The 16117-nt window shown below is 47.5% G+C and overlaps 2 protein-coding genes across 2 annotated transcripts; one reads left to right on the top strand and one right to left on the bottom strand.

The window, feature by feature from the left end:
- Positions 1-1240: 1240 nt before the first annotated feature.
- On the top strand, positions 1241-3281 carry LOC147957819 (serine/threonine-protein phosphatase 7 long form homolog). The gene is made up of 6 exons (XM_087537163.1): positions 1241-1475; positions 1550-1831; positions 1909-2114; positions 2198-2510; positions 2599-2697; positions 2781-3281. Exons 1-6 carry the CDS (start codon positions 1263-1265, stop codon positions 2835-2837), a joined length of 1170 nt encoding a protein of 389 aa, XP_087393289.1. The 5' UTR covers positions 1241-1262; the 3' UTR covers positions 2838-3281.
- Positions 3282-3585: 304 nt separating this feature from the next.
- Positions 3586-6062, bottom strand: LOC147957818 (uncharacterized). Its single transcript, XM_087531858.1, has 4 exons — positions 5808-6062; positions 5411-5731; positions 4065-4356; positions 3586-3818 (listed from the first exon to the last, which is right to left on the bottom strand). The coding sequence occupies exons 1-4, from the start codon at positions 6060-6062 to the stop codon at positions 3586-3588; spliced, it is 1101 nt and encodes a 366-aa protein (XP_087387984.1).
- Positions 6063-16117: the final 10055 nt, after the last annotated feature.

Here is a 16117-nt window from a genome sequence, read left to right as displayed (position 1 = left end):
TCGAGCAAGTAACATACCGATGACAAAGGGAACAACGTATGTTGTTATGCGGTCTGACCGATAAAGATCTTCGTAGAATATGTAGGAGCCAATATGGGCATCCAGGTCCCGCTATTGGTTATTGACCGGAGACGTGTCTCGGTCATGTCTACATTGTTCTCGAACCCGTAGGGTCCGCACGCTTAAGGTTACGATGACAGTTATATTATGAGTTTATGCATTTTGATGTACCGAAGGTTGTTCGGAGTCCGGGATGTGATCACGGACATGACGAGGAGTCTCGAAATGGTCGAGACGTAAAGATTGATATATTGGAAGCCTATGTTTGGATATCGGAAGTGTTCCGGGTGAAATCGGGATTTTACCAGAATACCGGGAGGGTTACCGGAACCCCCCGGGAACCATATGGGCCTTCATGGTCCTTAGTGGAAAGGAGAAAGGGGCAGCCCAAGGTGGCTGCGCACCTTCCCCCTCCCCTAGTCCTATTAGGACTAGGAGAAGGTGGCCGGCCCCCCCTCTCTCTCTCCCCCTTTGGGAATCCTAGTTGGAATAGGATTGGGGGGGAGTCCTACTCCCGGAAGGAGTAGGACTCCTCCTGCGCCCTCCTCCTGGCCGGCGCCCCTCTCCCCCCTTGGCTCCTTTATATACTGAGACAGAGGCACCCCAGAAATACACAAGTTGATCCACGTGATCTATTCCTTAGCCGTGTGCGGTGCCCCCTGCCACCATATTCCTCGATAATACTGTAGCGGAGTTTAGGCGAAGCCCTGCTGCTGTAGTTCATCAAGATCGTCACCACGCCGTCGTGCTGACGGAAATCTTCCCCGACACTTTGCTGGATCGGAGTCCGGGGATCGTCATCGAGCTGAACGTGTGCTCGAACTCGGAGGTGCCGTAGTTTCGGTGCTTGATCGGTTGGATCGTGAAGACGTACGACTACTTCCTCTACGTCGTGTCAGCGCTTCCGCAGTCGGTCTGCGTTGGGTACGTAGACAACACTCTCCCCTCTCGTTGCTATGCATCACATGATCTTGCGTGTGCGTAGGAAATTTTTTGAAATTACTACAAAACCCAACAAGATGACGATGACCCTACAGGACATGGCTATGATAAGCGGCCTTCCTATCAACGGACAAGCTGTTACCGGTCGTGTCAGCGTGGGTAATTGGCGAGAACGGATTGCCGATTTAATTGGCGTTCAGCCCGAGGGCCCTCAGGAAGGCAAGGCCGATACCGCGAAAGTGAGGCATTCTTGGCTAAAAATGGTCAGAGGAAACACCAATCCGTGCCCTCAGGATGCCAATGACGTGGTTGTGCAGCAGTACGCGCGGGCCTATCTTTGGTATGTACTAACCAAGGTAGTCTTCTCAGATGCAACCGGGAACTCAGCCCTCTGGATGTTCTTGGAGCTACTCAATAACTGGGATACCCAGTATAGCTGGGGTTCGGCCGCACTAGCATATTTGTATCGTCAGGTAAGAGATATTTGCAACCATTTATCTTGCATTTGTCATGCGCCTCCATATCTAACATGTTTGTTTGATTGCAGCTTGACTTGGCGTGTCGGAGGAAGGGAGATACATCCTCATTGTCTGGGTTTGTTTGGAGCCTATCCGTGTGGATGTGGGAGCGGATCCCGGTTGGACGACCCGAATTCAAGAACCCCCTCATGGCAAACCCACGGGGTAATCATGACGGGTTGCATGATGATGATCCATATCGGCGCCCTACGCTTGCTTACTATTGGGAACAAGTGACAGTCTACACAGGAAGCTCGCATGTGCGATACAATTGCTATATGAACGAGCTGGACACCTTGACTGCTGAGCAGGTTTTGAGAAGTTCGATGAGATAAAATTTAGTCAAGAATGAAACTTGTAGCTAACAATGTATCTCTTTGTTTTGCAGGTATATTGGTTGCCTTATGTGGAAGATCGTGACTTTGATCTTAATGAGATGAGCACGCGTGATAGCCATCTTTGGCGGGCGAGGTGCCCAATGATATGCTTCTTCGCAGTCGAGTGGCACTTTGTAGACCGTGTGGCAAGACAATTTGGAAGAAGACAAGATATTCCAATTGAGGAGAGCAAGGAGGAAATGCTATCTCTGCATCGGTGAGCAAGCATGCCTTGAGTATGTAGTAGAGTATTGAATAAGTCAATGTTTGCTAATGCTTTGTTCCGTGCATCATTTGTAGGTTCGATCGAAGGAACAATCAGGATATATCAGATTGGGCAAACAAACACCGTGCATGGATAGAATTTTGGAATCAAAGAGACACACTAGTGCAATCAGAGAATAGACCTCACAATCAGTCAGCATATCAGAAGTATCAAGTGTGGTATGCGGATCGTTATCGGTTAAAGCTAAAGCTTGGTTGGACTCACGAGGAGTGGTCGGAGTTGGTGTCTGAAGACCTGGAGACTGCAGAAGGTTATCATACCTTCAACACGGCTGTGAGAGACACCAGAGGGGCTCACGTTGACTATGCACCGATGCATGATGAAATGGTAGTCTGTTTGACCTATTCTAACAAACTTGCATGCATCATGTTGTCTTCTTTCAAATACATAAGTTTGGTTTGTTCATGAATTGCAGGGCAGATCGTTGCTTCTGTGCGTCAACGATGCCAATGTTGCACTGAGTCATCCACCTGGTGGTGTATTATCTGAGAGGACTCTTAGGAGCACGATGGAGGTGTGATCAATATATTGTAAAAGTTTCTTTTCGCGGATTATTTATTTGTATCTCATATCATAGCATATTTTGTGTTGTTGCAGAAGTTCAAGAAGCGGTTCCATAAGATGGCAGCAATGCTTTCTTGCCATGGTGCTTAGTCCAGTGACGTGTATGCACCTGGTACCCGCGCCAGAGCTAATAGACGGCGTTATATCCAGAACGATGAGGACATGGAGGAGGAGGTCCATGAAGAGGAGCCATCACATCAAGAGGAGCCAACACAAGATGAGGAGCATGAGTATGATGCAACACATCAAGAGGATCATGAGTATGATGTTGATGCTCCACAACCATCACAGGTTACACAACCGACACAAGGCAATGCTCGCTCTAGGAAAGGCAAAGCCATAGCTAAGACACCAGGCAAGAAAGGTAGAAAGAAGACATGGAATACACAATTCCATAGTCCGGAGTATCCTCATCAGCTTATCCCAACAGGAATGCAAAGATATAAGGCCAACATTGAGGCGGAGGAGGAGGCATACAACGAGGAGGAGGAGGAGGCTAGCGAAGAGGAGGAGCCTACACTTGCAACCATTGTGAAGAGAGGAAGGAGGAAGTGAACTTTTTGTTTGGAAGTGCATGAACTAGGTGGCGTTTGTATGCATGAACTTGGTGTCTTGCTAAAAACTTCTTAGGTTGTCTTGAATTTGGTGTCTTATGTATGCACTTGGTACCATATGTATGCACTTGGTGTCTTATGTATGCTTGAATTTGTCGTGATGAAAAATCTATGAACTTGTCGTTTGTATGCTTACATTTGTCATGGTGAAAGTTGTGTGAAATGTGCTATCTTCTGTGTTGTATGAACCTATCATATGAATATATATGTGCTATCTTCTTGTGTCAAACAGCAAGTTCAAAATAATCTACAGGGTCCCAGACGCCAGGGTCCTTGGCGTCTGGTTTCAAGTCAGGGGACCAGACGCCACAGTCTCTGGCGTCTGGGGGTCGACTGGAAGCAAAAGCAGAGTCCTGGACAGCAGAAACAGGGCACCCAGACGCCAGGGTCCTTGGCGTCTGGACCTGGTGTGGTACTTTTTTCATTTTGTTCATATTTTGTTCTAGCACCCAAACACCTATAGTATGGAATGACATAGATATTTTGTTCTAGCAAACACCTATAGTATCGAATGACAAACATTAGTGTTCACATAATAGCAAATGACAAGCATAGTTATCACATAATCTCAAAATACACAAATAGTCTCGAATGAGAAGTTCATCACATAATCTCAAATTACACAAATAGTCTCGAATGACATAAGTAGTTCATGACCATGATGGTCCACGATAGTTGAAACGACATGAACATCACATATAACTCGGTTTCCTGTAGCAATGCAAGTCAATAACCCTTTTCCATTTCCATTCTTGCAGCATTTCTTGAATCTTGTCATCATCAGTTATGTCAACCAATTTTCTTTCTCCGGGGCCATCTGACTGCTTCCTGCTGACGTAATACACAAAATCCTCTTCCTTCAACCCTTGCTTCAACATGAATTTAGTCTTCAACCAATCAAAAGTGAGGTCCACTTCACTAACTTGCACAACACATGGAGAAAAGCCTTGGACATGAACAACAGGGCTAAGCACCCACTGAGTACCATTAGCCATCTACAACACACAAATCTCTTAGTACCTAACCTATGATACATTAAACCACGAGGAAAACAAACAAACTAGGGTTTACACAAAACTATGATACCGGAGATCCTGAAACCAACCAATAAGTGGGGGTGTAGTTGATTTACCTTCTAGTTTCGAAATCCTGAAGATCCAACGGTGAAACCGGACCGATTCGTGAGAGATTTGAGGGGGGTTATGGTACTGGATGAGAGTGAGTGGACGAGAGGGCTAGAGGTGAGAGTGAGAGTGAGTGGAGATGAAAGGAATGACAGGGGTAGAGGTGGGGTGGAGATGAATGGATGAGAGGGGTAGAGGTGGGCCCAAAGAATCTTATCCACACGATATTTGCTCTCTGGATAGGATAAGGACCCAGACGCCAGGGTCTTTGGCGTCTGGCTATGCACACTTGCAAAATGCTCTCTGAATCGGGCATCAGACAGATCAGACAGGTGTCTGTTTACCTGGCGAGCAAAACGATCCAGACGCCAAGGACCCTGGCGTCTGGGTGTGCACTTATGCAAATAGGAAAAAAGCTCTCTGGATAGGGACCCAGACGCCAGGGTCCCTGGCGTCTGGATCGTTTTGCTCGTGCAGGTAAACAGACACCTGTCTGATCTGTCTGATGCCCGATCCAGAGAGCATTTTGCAAGTGTGCACACCCAGACGCCAGGGTCCCTGGCGTCTGGGTCCCTATCCAGAGAGCTTTTTTCCTGTTTGCATAAGTGCACAGCCAGACGCCAAGAACCCTGGCGTCTGATTGTGCACATTTGCAAACTGGGAAAATGCTCTCTGGATAGGGACCCAGACGCCAGGAACCCTGGCGTCTGGGTGTGCACATTTGCAAACTAGGCAAAGTGCTCTCTTTTAAACTTGTTGCACACATTTTTAAACATTGGAAATCAAACAAAAATATGAACAAAGCATAGTTTGCACATAAGTAGTTCATGACCACACAAGGTCTCGAATAACAAGTTCACACACGATGTCTCGAATGACATAAGTAGTTCATGACCACACAAGGTCTCGAATAACAAGTTCATACATTAAACAAAGTCTTGTGAGTAATACGGGGCCACTTTTCCTTCTTGTCACGTGCCTCGTCCTCCTCTCGTGCATCACGAGCCCTTGCAAGTTTTCTTGCCCTCTCTTCTTGACGAGCCTCCTTCTCTTTGCGTGCCCTCTCTTGTTCACGCTTCTTGCGCTCACGAGCCTCCTTCTCACGACGCTCCCGCTCCAATCCCCGTGCATAGGACTCCTCGAATAGGCGCTGCCTCCGTAACCAATCTCGACGTTGGTCCTTTTGGACATCTTTTGGTACCTCATGATCTATCCAAGTGAAGTACTTGCAAAGTGGAGGAGGGGACTACATATAAACCATGATTTTGTTAGACATATGAGTGACAACTTGTTGATGTTTTTTGTATGTACACCTAACATACCGGTGGTATGTCATATGCGTTAGTTGGCCTTCGACGATCATGTGCATAGTTGGGACACACGAAAAACCTTCTACCTTCTGTCCATGACTTGTTGCAGTCAGTGGACACCTTCAGCTTGCAAACATCACCACACCAACATGGTGGTGTGGGCACATCCTTCTCCTTCTCCTTGTCCAAACTGGCCTCCATCCATGTCTTCGGCATGTCCTCTTGGTCCGCGCACGCCGGCCTCGTCCTGGAACCGAATGAAGCCATGCCTACAAAAAGAACAATTGTTAGCACAAGACATAAAGAGAGTAAATGCGTAAATACAGTAAATGAATAAATGCTAGGAATTGTATGAACAAATAATATACCATTATTATTAGATCAACCATCTGGATTAAGCAAATAACCGAAGGCCGATCCATTATCAACCATTCCTCTACGACCACCACCACCTCTAGCACTTGTGCTTCCTCTCCGACCACCACCACCTCTAGCACTTGTGCCTGCTTGACCACCACCTCTAGCACTTGTGCTAGCTCGACCACCACCTCTAGCACTTGAACTCCCTCTATGAACACTAGCACCTCTAGCACTTGTGCTCCCTCTACGACCACCACTACCACCTCTGACACTTGTGCTTCCTCGACCACCACCACCGTCACCTCTTCCACCTCGTTCACCATCGGTGCCGCCTCCACGACTTGTTTTTCTTTTTTTGGTTTTCTTATTCTTGCATGTCCGCTCATTATGTCCCCCTTCACCGCACACCCCACAGTTGATAATGTCAGGAGCCTCCATGAAATGACCGCTACCAAATTGTTTCATGCCAGTGTATCCAGCCAGGTCATCCATATCACCCCTGAACCTCTTAGTTCTCCTTCTACCCTTCGTCTCCACCTTCAGAAGAGGGTCTGGCCTAATATGAGGGCCATGGTACTCAGGCCACTGTGATTGGTCCAAGAAAGGGTGAAATCTTGGCGCCCATGTCAACCTAGTAGCTTCCACATGGAACTCTTGCATCCTCACGGTTTTTCCATCATTAACATGTATGTTTCTCGCCTTCGCCGCCGTTATCAAATGCGAGCATGGCCAATGATACTTACTAGGCCTCTCGCACTGGCACCACCGAGTCTTCAGTTTCACCTCAAATGCAGCACCACCATATTGTCTACCGTCTCGTGTTGTGCCACCTGGCTCATCAATTTGATAGATCATTTCAAGTCTATCGAATATGATAACTTGTTGCCGTGAAGACTTGCTTGCTTGTAACTGCAACCATTCATCAACCTTTTCCGGATAATCCTTTTTTTCACCTATCCATTTTGCAGTCTCTTCATAATGCCTCTGAAAGTACTCATTAAGCTTGAAGAAGGTGTACTCCACTATTGCAGTCACCGGCAATGCACGAGCACCCTTCAACACATTGTTGAAACATTCTACGAGATTGCTCGTCATGTCGCCATATCGCCAACCACCATCGTCATGAGCGCGTGCCCAGTTGTGCTTCTCGCTTAAATTCCTAGTTAAGAACTCTTTTCCCCCTTCGTTCACCGCTGCAAAGAGTTTGTTGTACTGAGCATCGAAACCTTGCGTGGTGAAGGCCACACATACATGGGTAAGGTCTTTGCTGAGCTCCTTGCTCTTACATGCCCGGTAAAAGTTGGCCACGAAATGCCTCATGCACCATCTGTGGTGAAGCTTTGGAAATCCTGGAATAACAATGTCCATTGCCTTGAGTATGCCATGATGCCGGTCCGATATGATGCATACCTCCCTAGCCCCAATCACGTTGTGCCTAACATGACCCATGAACCACTCCCAGTTGTCTTGGTGCTCGGAAGGCACCAAAGCAAATGCACACGGCAACACGTTGTCGTTTGATGAGTGCGCCATTGCTACCATTAGTGTGCCCTTATATCTACCGGTCAAGAACGTGCCATCTATAGACAAGACCGAACGACAATGCTGAAACGCCTCCACACATTGTCCATAACTCCAGAAGGCACGGTGGAACACTCCCTCGTGATCCTCGACCACATGAAACATGCCCGGGTTCCTATGTGCAATTGCGGCCAACAACCTTGGGAGCTGGTTGTATGCTTCTTCATAACCACCATACAACATCCTAATAGCATTTGCCTTTGCCTTCCATGCCTTCCCATACTTGACTTCATAACCAAATTGTTTTTTCACCGTCCGCATGAGAAACCTCACTTTCACAGTGGGATCAAAGGCTATGTCTTTCATCCATTTGTATCCGAGATACTCAGATGTGAGTTGACGGTGTGTCTTTCTAAGTCGTTTCGATGGCGGTTTGCATCTATGAGTGGTATCACAACTTTTCAACACCCATTCTTCGGTTTCTTTAAGCTTTCTTGCACGAACCTTCCATGTGCATTCCTTTTGCTCACACACCACGGTGTAACGCAACTTCATGTCCGAGTGCTCAACATAAATTGGCCTATGGTTTCGAATGGCATAGTCAGCCAACCAAAACTTCAGCATAGGCAAGCTCAGAAACTTCAATCCTTTCTTCAAATAAGCATTCTCGTCCTCATTCTCCACCCTTGGTTCTCCTGGATCCGGGCATGGTGTTGGCTCAATCGCCGTCATTCTCATTCCACCGTCAACAACAGCTTTATGGGCAAGGCTGAGATCTTTAAACAAGTGAGTTCTTTTTTGTAAGCCCGTCAGCTCAAAGTGGATTTGGTTCTCCTCCTTTGTGAATCCATCCTCGTCCAACTGTTCAACTGGACCCTCGTCATCCGAGTCATACGCATATTGACGCCTAAAAGGTAAGTCACGATTCATGTCCTTTTGCGCTATGTACGCATTCAAGTCACCAACATCATTACCATGAAACCCTTCCTCTTGCTCTGCGTCGTCATCATAAACATCTTCATCCTCTTGAATTACTTCGTCACTAGCAATCACCTCAACTTCATTTGCTTGGCTAGTTGGTGGTTGGCTAGAAGCATTGGGGGCATACAACTCAACCTCATTTGCTTTGATAGATGGTACACGGGGACGTGGTGGGGGATAAACATTGGGGGCATCAACCACGACCCTATGCTCAACAAGTGGCACCATTGTCCTCTCGCTCATGTCATCCATTGGGGAAGAGACATGCCGGTTCAAATCAATGGTAAACCGAGGAGATTCAACCTTGGTGGCAAACAATTCAAGTGACTTGTCTTCCGATTGGGATACCTTTTCCTTGTATACATCCCAATGCAAATCCGAGGTGATAGGCATACTTTTCAAGCGAGATTTGGCTCCAACTCCAACATCATACCTTCCTATTAACTTAACATCAACATTGGTGTCCATCCACTCTAAGACTTGTCTCACTTTTGCAACAACATCCTCATAGCTAGGGCTTGTATCAAAAACCAATGGTTCCTCACCCGTGTCAGCATTGTTACTCAAGAATGCCTCCTTGTCCATGTAATGAACATTAACAAGTCTCTCCATCTAAAAATAACATGAATGGATTTAAGACTTCAATGAGAATTGGTGTGTTTATCCAAATACATCTAATTCTATCCAAATCATATCAAGACTAAATTATTGGTGATGTCCACAAAAGTATCACTAATTAACACACACTAAGCAAAGTTAACCCTAATCACTAACTAACCCTAACCCCCAATCTTTCTACTCAACAAGCATATATTCCTACTACACACCATGCATAGCACTATATTATCAAAGTTAACCAAGCCATTCACACTAACATAAGGGAGAAAACATGAACTAGGGTTCCACCAACATGTATAAAATGCAACCAAAATAACAAGATTTGACAAAAAATAATTGGATGATTTGGGGGAGATTAACAAGAGCAACAAAGTGATGGAAAGATCCACCTAAGGGATGTACCTTTTGGAGAGGATTTGAGGGGGAGCTTGAGGGGTAGGAGAGAGTGTGAGAGCTCCAAGTGTTCTTCAAGCTCGGGTTGTGGATTGGGGAAAGTGTGTGGGGTGGGTCCCACACACTTTCCCCAAGGGTTATTCTGTTACCAGGGCCAGACGCCAGGGTCCCTGGCGTCTGGCCCCTTTGCCACGTCAGCAGGTCAACGGGCACGCGGGCAGTGCGGGCCAGGGGCCAGACGCCAGGGTCCCTGGCGTCTGCTTCGTAACCCAGACGCCAGGGATCTTGGCGTCACCCAAAAAGGTCAGAAACGAAATTTATTTTGAAACGAGGTCAAATCGGGATTTAGTTAGCCCTATAGGTCAGAACAGTAATTTTGTCCGCTCACAACTCGCAAGCGAGGCGAGCTCATCATCGTCGACATGATGAGCGGACTAGGACCAACACTAACCGTCGAATCATTGTGTGCTGCATGCGACGGACCTCACACACACACACATCACATAGTTCCTGCCCGGTCAGACTGTCAGGTGTGTCCCTATCTAGCTAAATGCCATCGTTGCTGGCGACTAAATTAGTAGCACGTGGCTAAGGGCATCTTCAATATCAACACTCGAACTACGCGCATATATCTGGACTATGCTGTCCGGTCCGCGGAACTTTCTCTCGAAAATTGGAGCGGGGGAGGAGGGGTGGGGTGGGGGTGGGGTGGGGGGAGGGGAGTTTGGACAGTACCCACGTTAGGACTTGGAACATCCCAGGCCCACCCATATTCCCCTCCCGGTCTCATTTTCTTTCACTATGTCACTTCTCCCTCTTACTTTGCATTCGCACCCTCCACCTCCCCCGTCACGTCTCATGTCGTCACAAAGGCATTGTCGGACATCCGCAACCAGCACCGACGCACCCGCTCGTCTTTATGACCACACTGTCCACCTTGGAGCTGTTTGTACCAAGGTACACTCCGCCCACCTCTCGACGACCTTCATGGCGGACACCACGTTCGGCACGTGTTCGGTCAAATGGCATTGAGCTTATTTTCAAACGCTATGTTGTTTTTTAGACGACGAAGGATTGCGAGCTACTCGACTATGGAGGATGAGTTGTTGTGCGACGCGTGGTTGGCCGTATCCGCAGATTTCGTAGGCAGGAGCAGATGGGGAACCTTCTGGCCACAGCCCGACTGCATCAATTGTGATCGCTTGTGTTCTCGTCTAAAAGGATGTGTCCCAAAGCGATGCGATTTATGCTCCTACCGAAAGGGATCTGGCGGTAGGGTATAACAGCCTACCGTCAAAAACCTTGGCGGTAGGGTATTTTTAGTCTGATGTCGCCGTTTACATTGACCAAAACTCCATTGTCGAAGACCTCGGCGGTAGGCTGTTATAACCTACCGCCAGAGACTATGGCGGTAGAAAAAATGTCAGATCCTGAAATATTTTCGAATAGGGGTTAGATCTGGGTAAACTTTTGCAAAAGGGTCAAAACACCAAATTTGGCCGCAGTATGCAGAATGGCACGCGCGCACATGTGGCAGAGCCAGTGACTTCCCGGGGAACGCCAGCGCAGACGTGCATACGACCGCATCCCACACACGTGCGCCCTTCGGCTCGGTCAGCGGGCGGCTTCCGGCACCTCCACGGGGCCAGGCAGCAATCTCAGGCCTTTCTGGGATTTGGAGGCCTAGGTTGGAATTGGGCAATTGGGTGCCTAGGATACATGTGGAAATATTGACAGTTTTGTTTCATGTTTGGGTCTGATCCCAGTCCTCCACATTGTATGCTCCTTAGAGAAACTTTAGCATAGTAGCCATATCGGCCCATTGCTAGAATAATTGTCAATACGACGATTTTGTTCGAAAAGACCGCTCTATCAGTATCGTGAATTGTCTTTGGATATCCATAATTTGTGGAGGGTGCTACATATCGAGCCCGCGAGTCTAAAGGACATACCTATAGAGCACATTACGTCACCAACTGCTCACGTGGAAGGGAAGTTCCCCCCCCCCCCCCCCCCCCCCCACGCTGGCAATGGCGCAAACGGCCAGATGTCCATGGCACCGGAAAGCGGGCCAATGAATGGCGGTCGTCGCTTGCCCAACTCCCTGTGCACTTTCCTACCTTGTTTTCCCGCCTCCTGCATCGTTTTTTTGCCACGTTTCCTCGCCGCCCCGCTCCCGCCACGATTTGGCGCTGCCCGCCGCTATGAAAAGGTTATCTCTCTCCACTTCCACTTCGGATAAATTGGCCGTCAAAGAGGAGCGTTGTCGTATGGCTCCACTACGATGAGGCACAGAAAGATTTCGCAGTGGAGCGGTAGTGCGTCACGTGGCGCCAATTATATCCGAATATGGTTCTATTCAAGGAAACGAGTCACACCATATTGGGCCTTGCTCCCATTGAGAAAGCCATCTCTGACCTCGATGACTCCACGGGAGAGGAATAGGATGAAAACGAGGTCATCGGGCTGTCACACCGCCGCGCGTAGAGTATTTTCTTTATTAGGAAAACCTTCATGACATGCTTTATTGGTTCGCAGAAATAGTTACATCGTTGGATAAGACTATCGGCCGAGAAAAGAATGCATTAAACCAAACTCCGTGGGATCTACCTGCAGTTCCCCCTCAGCAGTCAGCACAATTAGCTTTCCCTAGGTCTATGTACTCAAAGACAACATGATCAATACATAAAAAAGTATGATCAAAATCATGAGATAAAATATGTACATTTTGCATGAATGACTGCCGCCGGTCCAGCTGAGTTGTCTCCACACCTGCATCGACATGATCATAGTCTACATGGTGGTCTAGACTAAATGCAGCAAAGCAGGGCGTGCATGATGATTAGAGGTTTGATAATCCAGTCTAGTTTAACTCCCTGTTGACGATGCACATGAAGAGAGGGAGATACCATTATCAGTAATCAGTCGATCATGGGAGTGACTAGGACGAAGAGAAGTTAATTGGTGGTTAATTCCATGATGTTACGGTCTGATTCATGTGACTGTCCAGTCCAGCTAGCATAGCTACCTACCCGTAAGTTGGCCGGTTAGAGCATCTGATCTATCTCCAGATAAGAATATATTTGTGGTCGTTCAACATGCATAACTGAAAAACCCTGTACAGTTGCAGGAACAAACGCCATAACTAGAGAATAATTGCAAGCGTTCGTTAACTCGACGTGATCGATAATGTGTAACTAAGTCCTACTCTACTTAGCTAGCCATGTATAGCTTAGTTGGTAGCAGTATTATTAGCCCGACAAGGGCATGTTATTCGAATCATACTACTAATGCATTGGTATACCAGCTAATAGTACGTACAGCGGCTGGCTAACTGTACTTGGTAACCAACTCGATTATCACTCGTCAGGGGCTCTCCATCCCTTGGATCTATCTGTGCGAGCTTGATTAGTTAGCTAGCGGGCGCATATGGCCATTGGGTGGCGATGATTGTGTACTCAGGAGGAATGAAAACTCCAAAGTAGAACTGCTGATCATGCTCACAACACTGCATGCATTGCTCCGTACGTGCAAGTTGCAAAGTATGTTATACAGTGCTGCATCTCCGATAATACATGCATACGACTTTGATTTGACCGCTGATTAGTTTGCAGTTGGTTTTGGAGGAATGTGCATTATTGTACCTGAATCTTCTGATATTGTTTCTCTATGACAAGATTAATCATGCATGCCGCGGCGTCAATTTAAATGGTTTCTGCTACGTCGGATTCATCTTACTTTGCCGAGTTCGCGGGTGGTTTATGAGCTCGCGAACAGTGGTCACGAAGCAACCATGTACAGTAGATTCCAAGATGGGGGTAATCAACATCTTGGTTCTTATATTTTTCCATGTCAAGCATTTATGAAACCGACTACAGTCCCATAAAAATAGTACCTATGTACCTTCACATTGCACATGATTTTCTATTTTTTGCGTGGAAACATCGCACATGATGTTAGTTAGCCAGATCCACGGGTGAGTAAAGCTAGCCAGATCTGGCTCTGGCCAGCAGCCCCTATCTACAGCGACGCGATAAAGACCGGCTGGCCGGAGGTTGGTTTGATTCCACGGCGGGCGCAGCAATCATTTGGTTGCTCATGTGTATGTGTGGGCGCTTCGGGTAGTTTAATCCGATGGTGACTGTGCCGCACGTACGCCTCTGGACTGGGGAGCACGTCATGTGCCGCGGCTCGGTCGCCGGCATGCCAGGCGCGCGCGGTCGTTCCACCCTGCTCCTTCACTCGGCAGTCGCCAAACCGGCGGCCGATCCTATTTGACGCAGGATGTCAAAATGGATTTTTTTAGCCTAAACACACTTTTATTAATCAAAGAAGTTCATAGGGGTACAATGAATATCTGGTGGGTTTATGAGCCACAAATGACGCCCAGGGTCCAGACCGAAAGCGTGTTTAGCGAGGCTATGTGCCTCAATATTGGTGGTTCTACCTTCGAAGATGAAGGTACACTAATGAAAGTCTCCTGATGTCTCAACAATCTCCTTGATTGTACTTGCATACGCCCCTCCCGTGCCGTTCTTGATATCATTAACCACCCCTTGGCAGTCAGAGGCAACAATGAAGTCGGACAATGCCAAATCTGAAGCAAGCGCAAGCGCCTCCCGGCAAGCTAGCGCTTCGAAAGTTGCAGGCTCCGTGATGCCATATGTTTTGATTACTGAAGCTTCCAAGAACTGACCTGAAGAATCTTTGCAGATGGTGCTGAAGGAGCCATACAGTTTATCTCTGGAGACTGCACCATCTACCCTGATCTTCGCGAGACCCGGCGGTGGTGGGATCCACTTTTGCCTTGGTTGTTCATTGCTTCTAACTGCAGGCGACCCACTCTTCTTGGGTCTACAATCTTCCAACTCCCTGATATATCTCATGATAAAATTATGTGTGGAAAGTGGGCTTTGGAAGATGTTTTCATGGAGAGCCTGCCGACGAGCATACCAGAGAGCCCACAGAGTAACTGCAACCTGGGTGAATTCAGCAGAGGGAAGTGTATCCAACAAGGAGAATAGCCATCGCCGTGCATCAGGCTCACGGGTACTGTTTAAAGCCTCAACCAGGTCCTGCTCTTGCAACGCCCAAACACATCGAGCTACCGTGCAATGGAGCAAAGAGTGTTGCCATGAGTCTTCAGATCCACACAATCCACATCTCGTCGTGGTTGACATATCACGGTGGTGTAGAACATCAGCTGTAGGAACAGACTGTTGTGCTAACCGCCAAAGGAAAATTTTTACTTTGGAAGGAACATCCACTTTCCATAACTTATCCCAAGATTTGGCGTCTCTGGAGGTATCTGACGAGTGGCCTCTCCCCTCGAGCCAGGCTTCTCTCCTCATCTTTGTTTCAACCAGCATACGGTAAGCCGAGAGAACTGTGAAAACACCGTTCTTCTCGTGTACCCAGGACCAGAAGTCCTCGATTTGTCTTGTACATAGGGGTATAGACATTATTGCTTGTGCATCTGTTGGTAAGAAGATCTGAGAAACTGCTTCTCGGTCCCATTCTGCGCCGGGCAAAATGAGGTCACTCACCCATTGTGGCGGGTTAGTGAGCAAACTAGTTATAGGTCTCATATGTGCTGGTCTCGGGAGCCAGTTCTGATCCCATATGTGAGTCGTGAGTCCATCACCAATGCGTTTGATAATGCCCTGCTTGAGAACATCCCGACCCTCAATTATAGCCCGCCAGATTTGTGAAGGGGCCGAACCAAGCTCAGCATGCAATATATCAACCCCTGGGTGATATTTGGCCCTCAGAACACGTGCGCTGAGCGAGTCTGAGTCCATTAATAGTCTCCATGCTTGCCTTGCCAGAAGAGCTAGGTTAAAAAGCTTGATGTCCCGGAATCCAAGACCGCCGCAATATTTTGGCTTGGTCATGGTGCTCCACGAGACCCAACTTGGCTTCCTTTTCCCTTCTTTGCTCCCCCACCAAAATTTCCGGATCAAAGAATTGATATGTTCACAAAGGCCACGCGGCAATTTGAAACATAACATGAAGTAAACCGGGACGGACTGTGCCACAGATTTTATCAAAACCTCTTTGCCTCCTGCTGACAAAAGTTTTTCCATCCACCCCTTGACCTTATTCCAGACTCTGTCTTTCAAGAATTTGAAGGCTCCATTCTTGCAAGTTTCCACATCTGTTGGCATTCCAAGGTACCTATCTGACAGTGACTCATTTGTAATATTTAGAGCATTCTGAACTTCGGCCTTGAGAGTGGAGGGGCAGCCTTTACTAAAGAACACAGAGGATTTTGCTAGATTAATCCTTTGGCCTGAGGCATTACAGTAACTTTCCATCAAGGAAGACAACTGATTTGCTCCATAAGAACTGGCTTTGACAAACAGCAGGCTATCATCTGCAAAAAGCAAGTGGCTCACCGGCGGTGCCGACGGAGCAACTCGAATTCCACTGAGGCTCGATGATTCATC

This window comes from Triticum urartu, chromosome 7A (assembly GCF_056163025.1).
Source record: "Triticum urartu cultivar PI428250 chromosome 7A, HENAU_Tu73, whole genome shotgun sequence".
NCBI lineage: Eukaryota > Viridiplantae > Streptophyta > Magnoliopsida > Poales > Poaceae > Triticum > Triticum urartu.
Note: the sequence above shows the minus strand (reverse complement) of the source record. Positions and strands in the feature narration are given on the sequence as shown.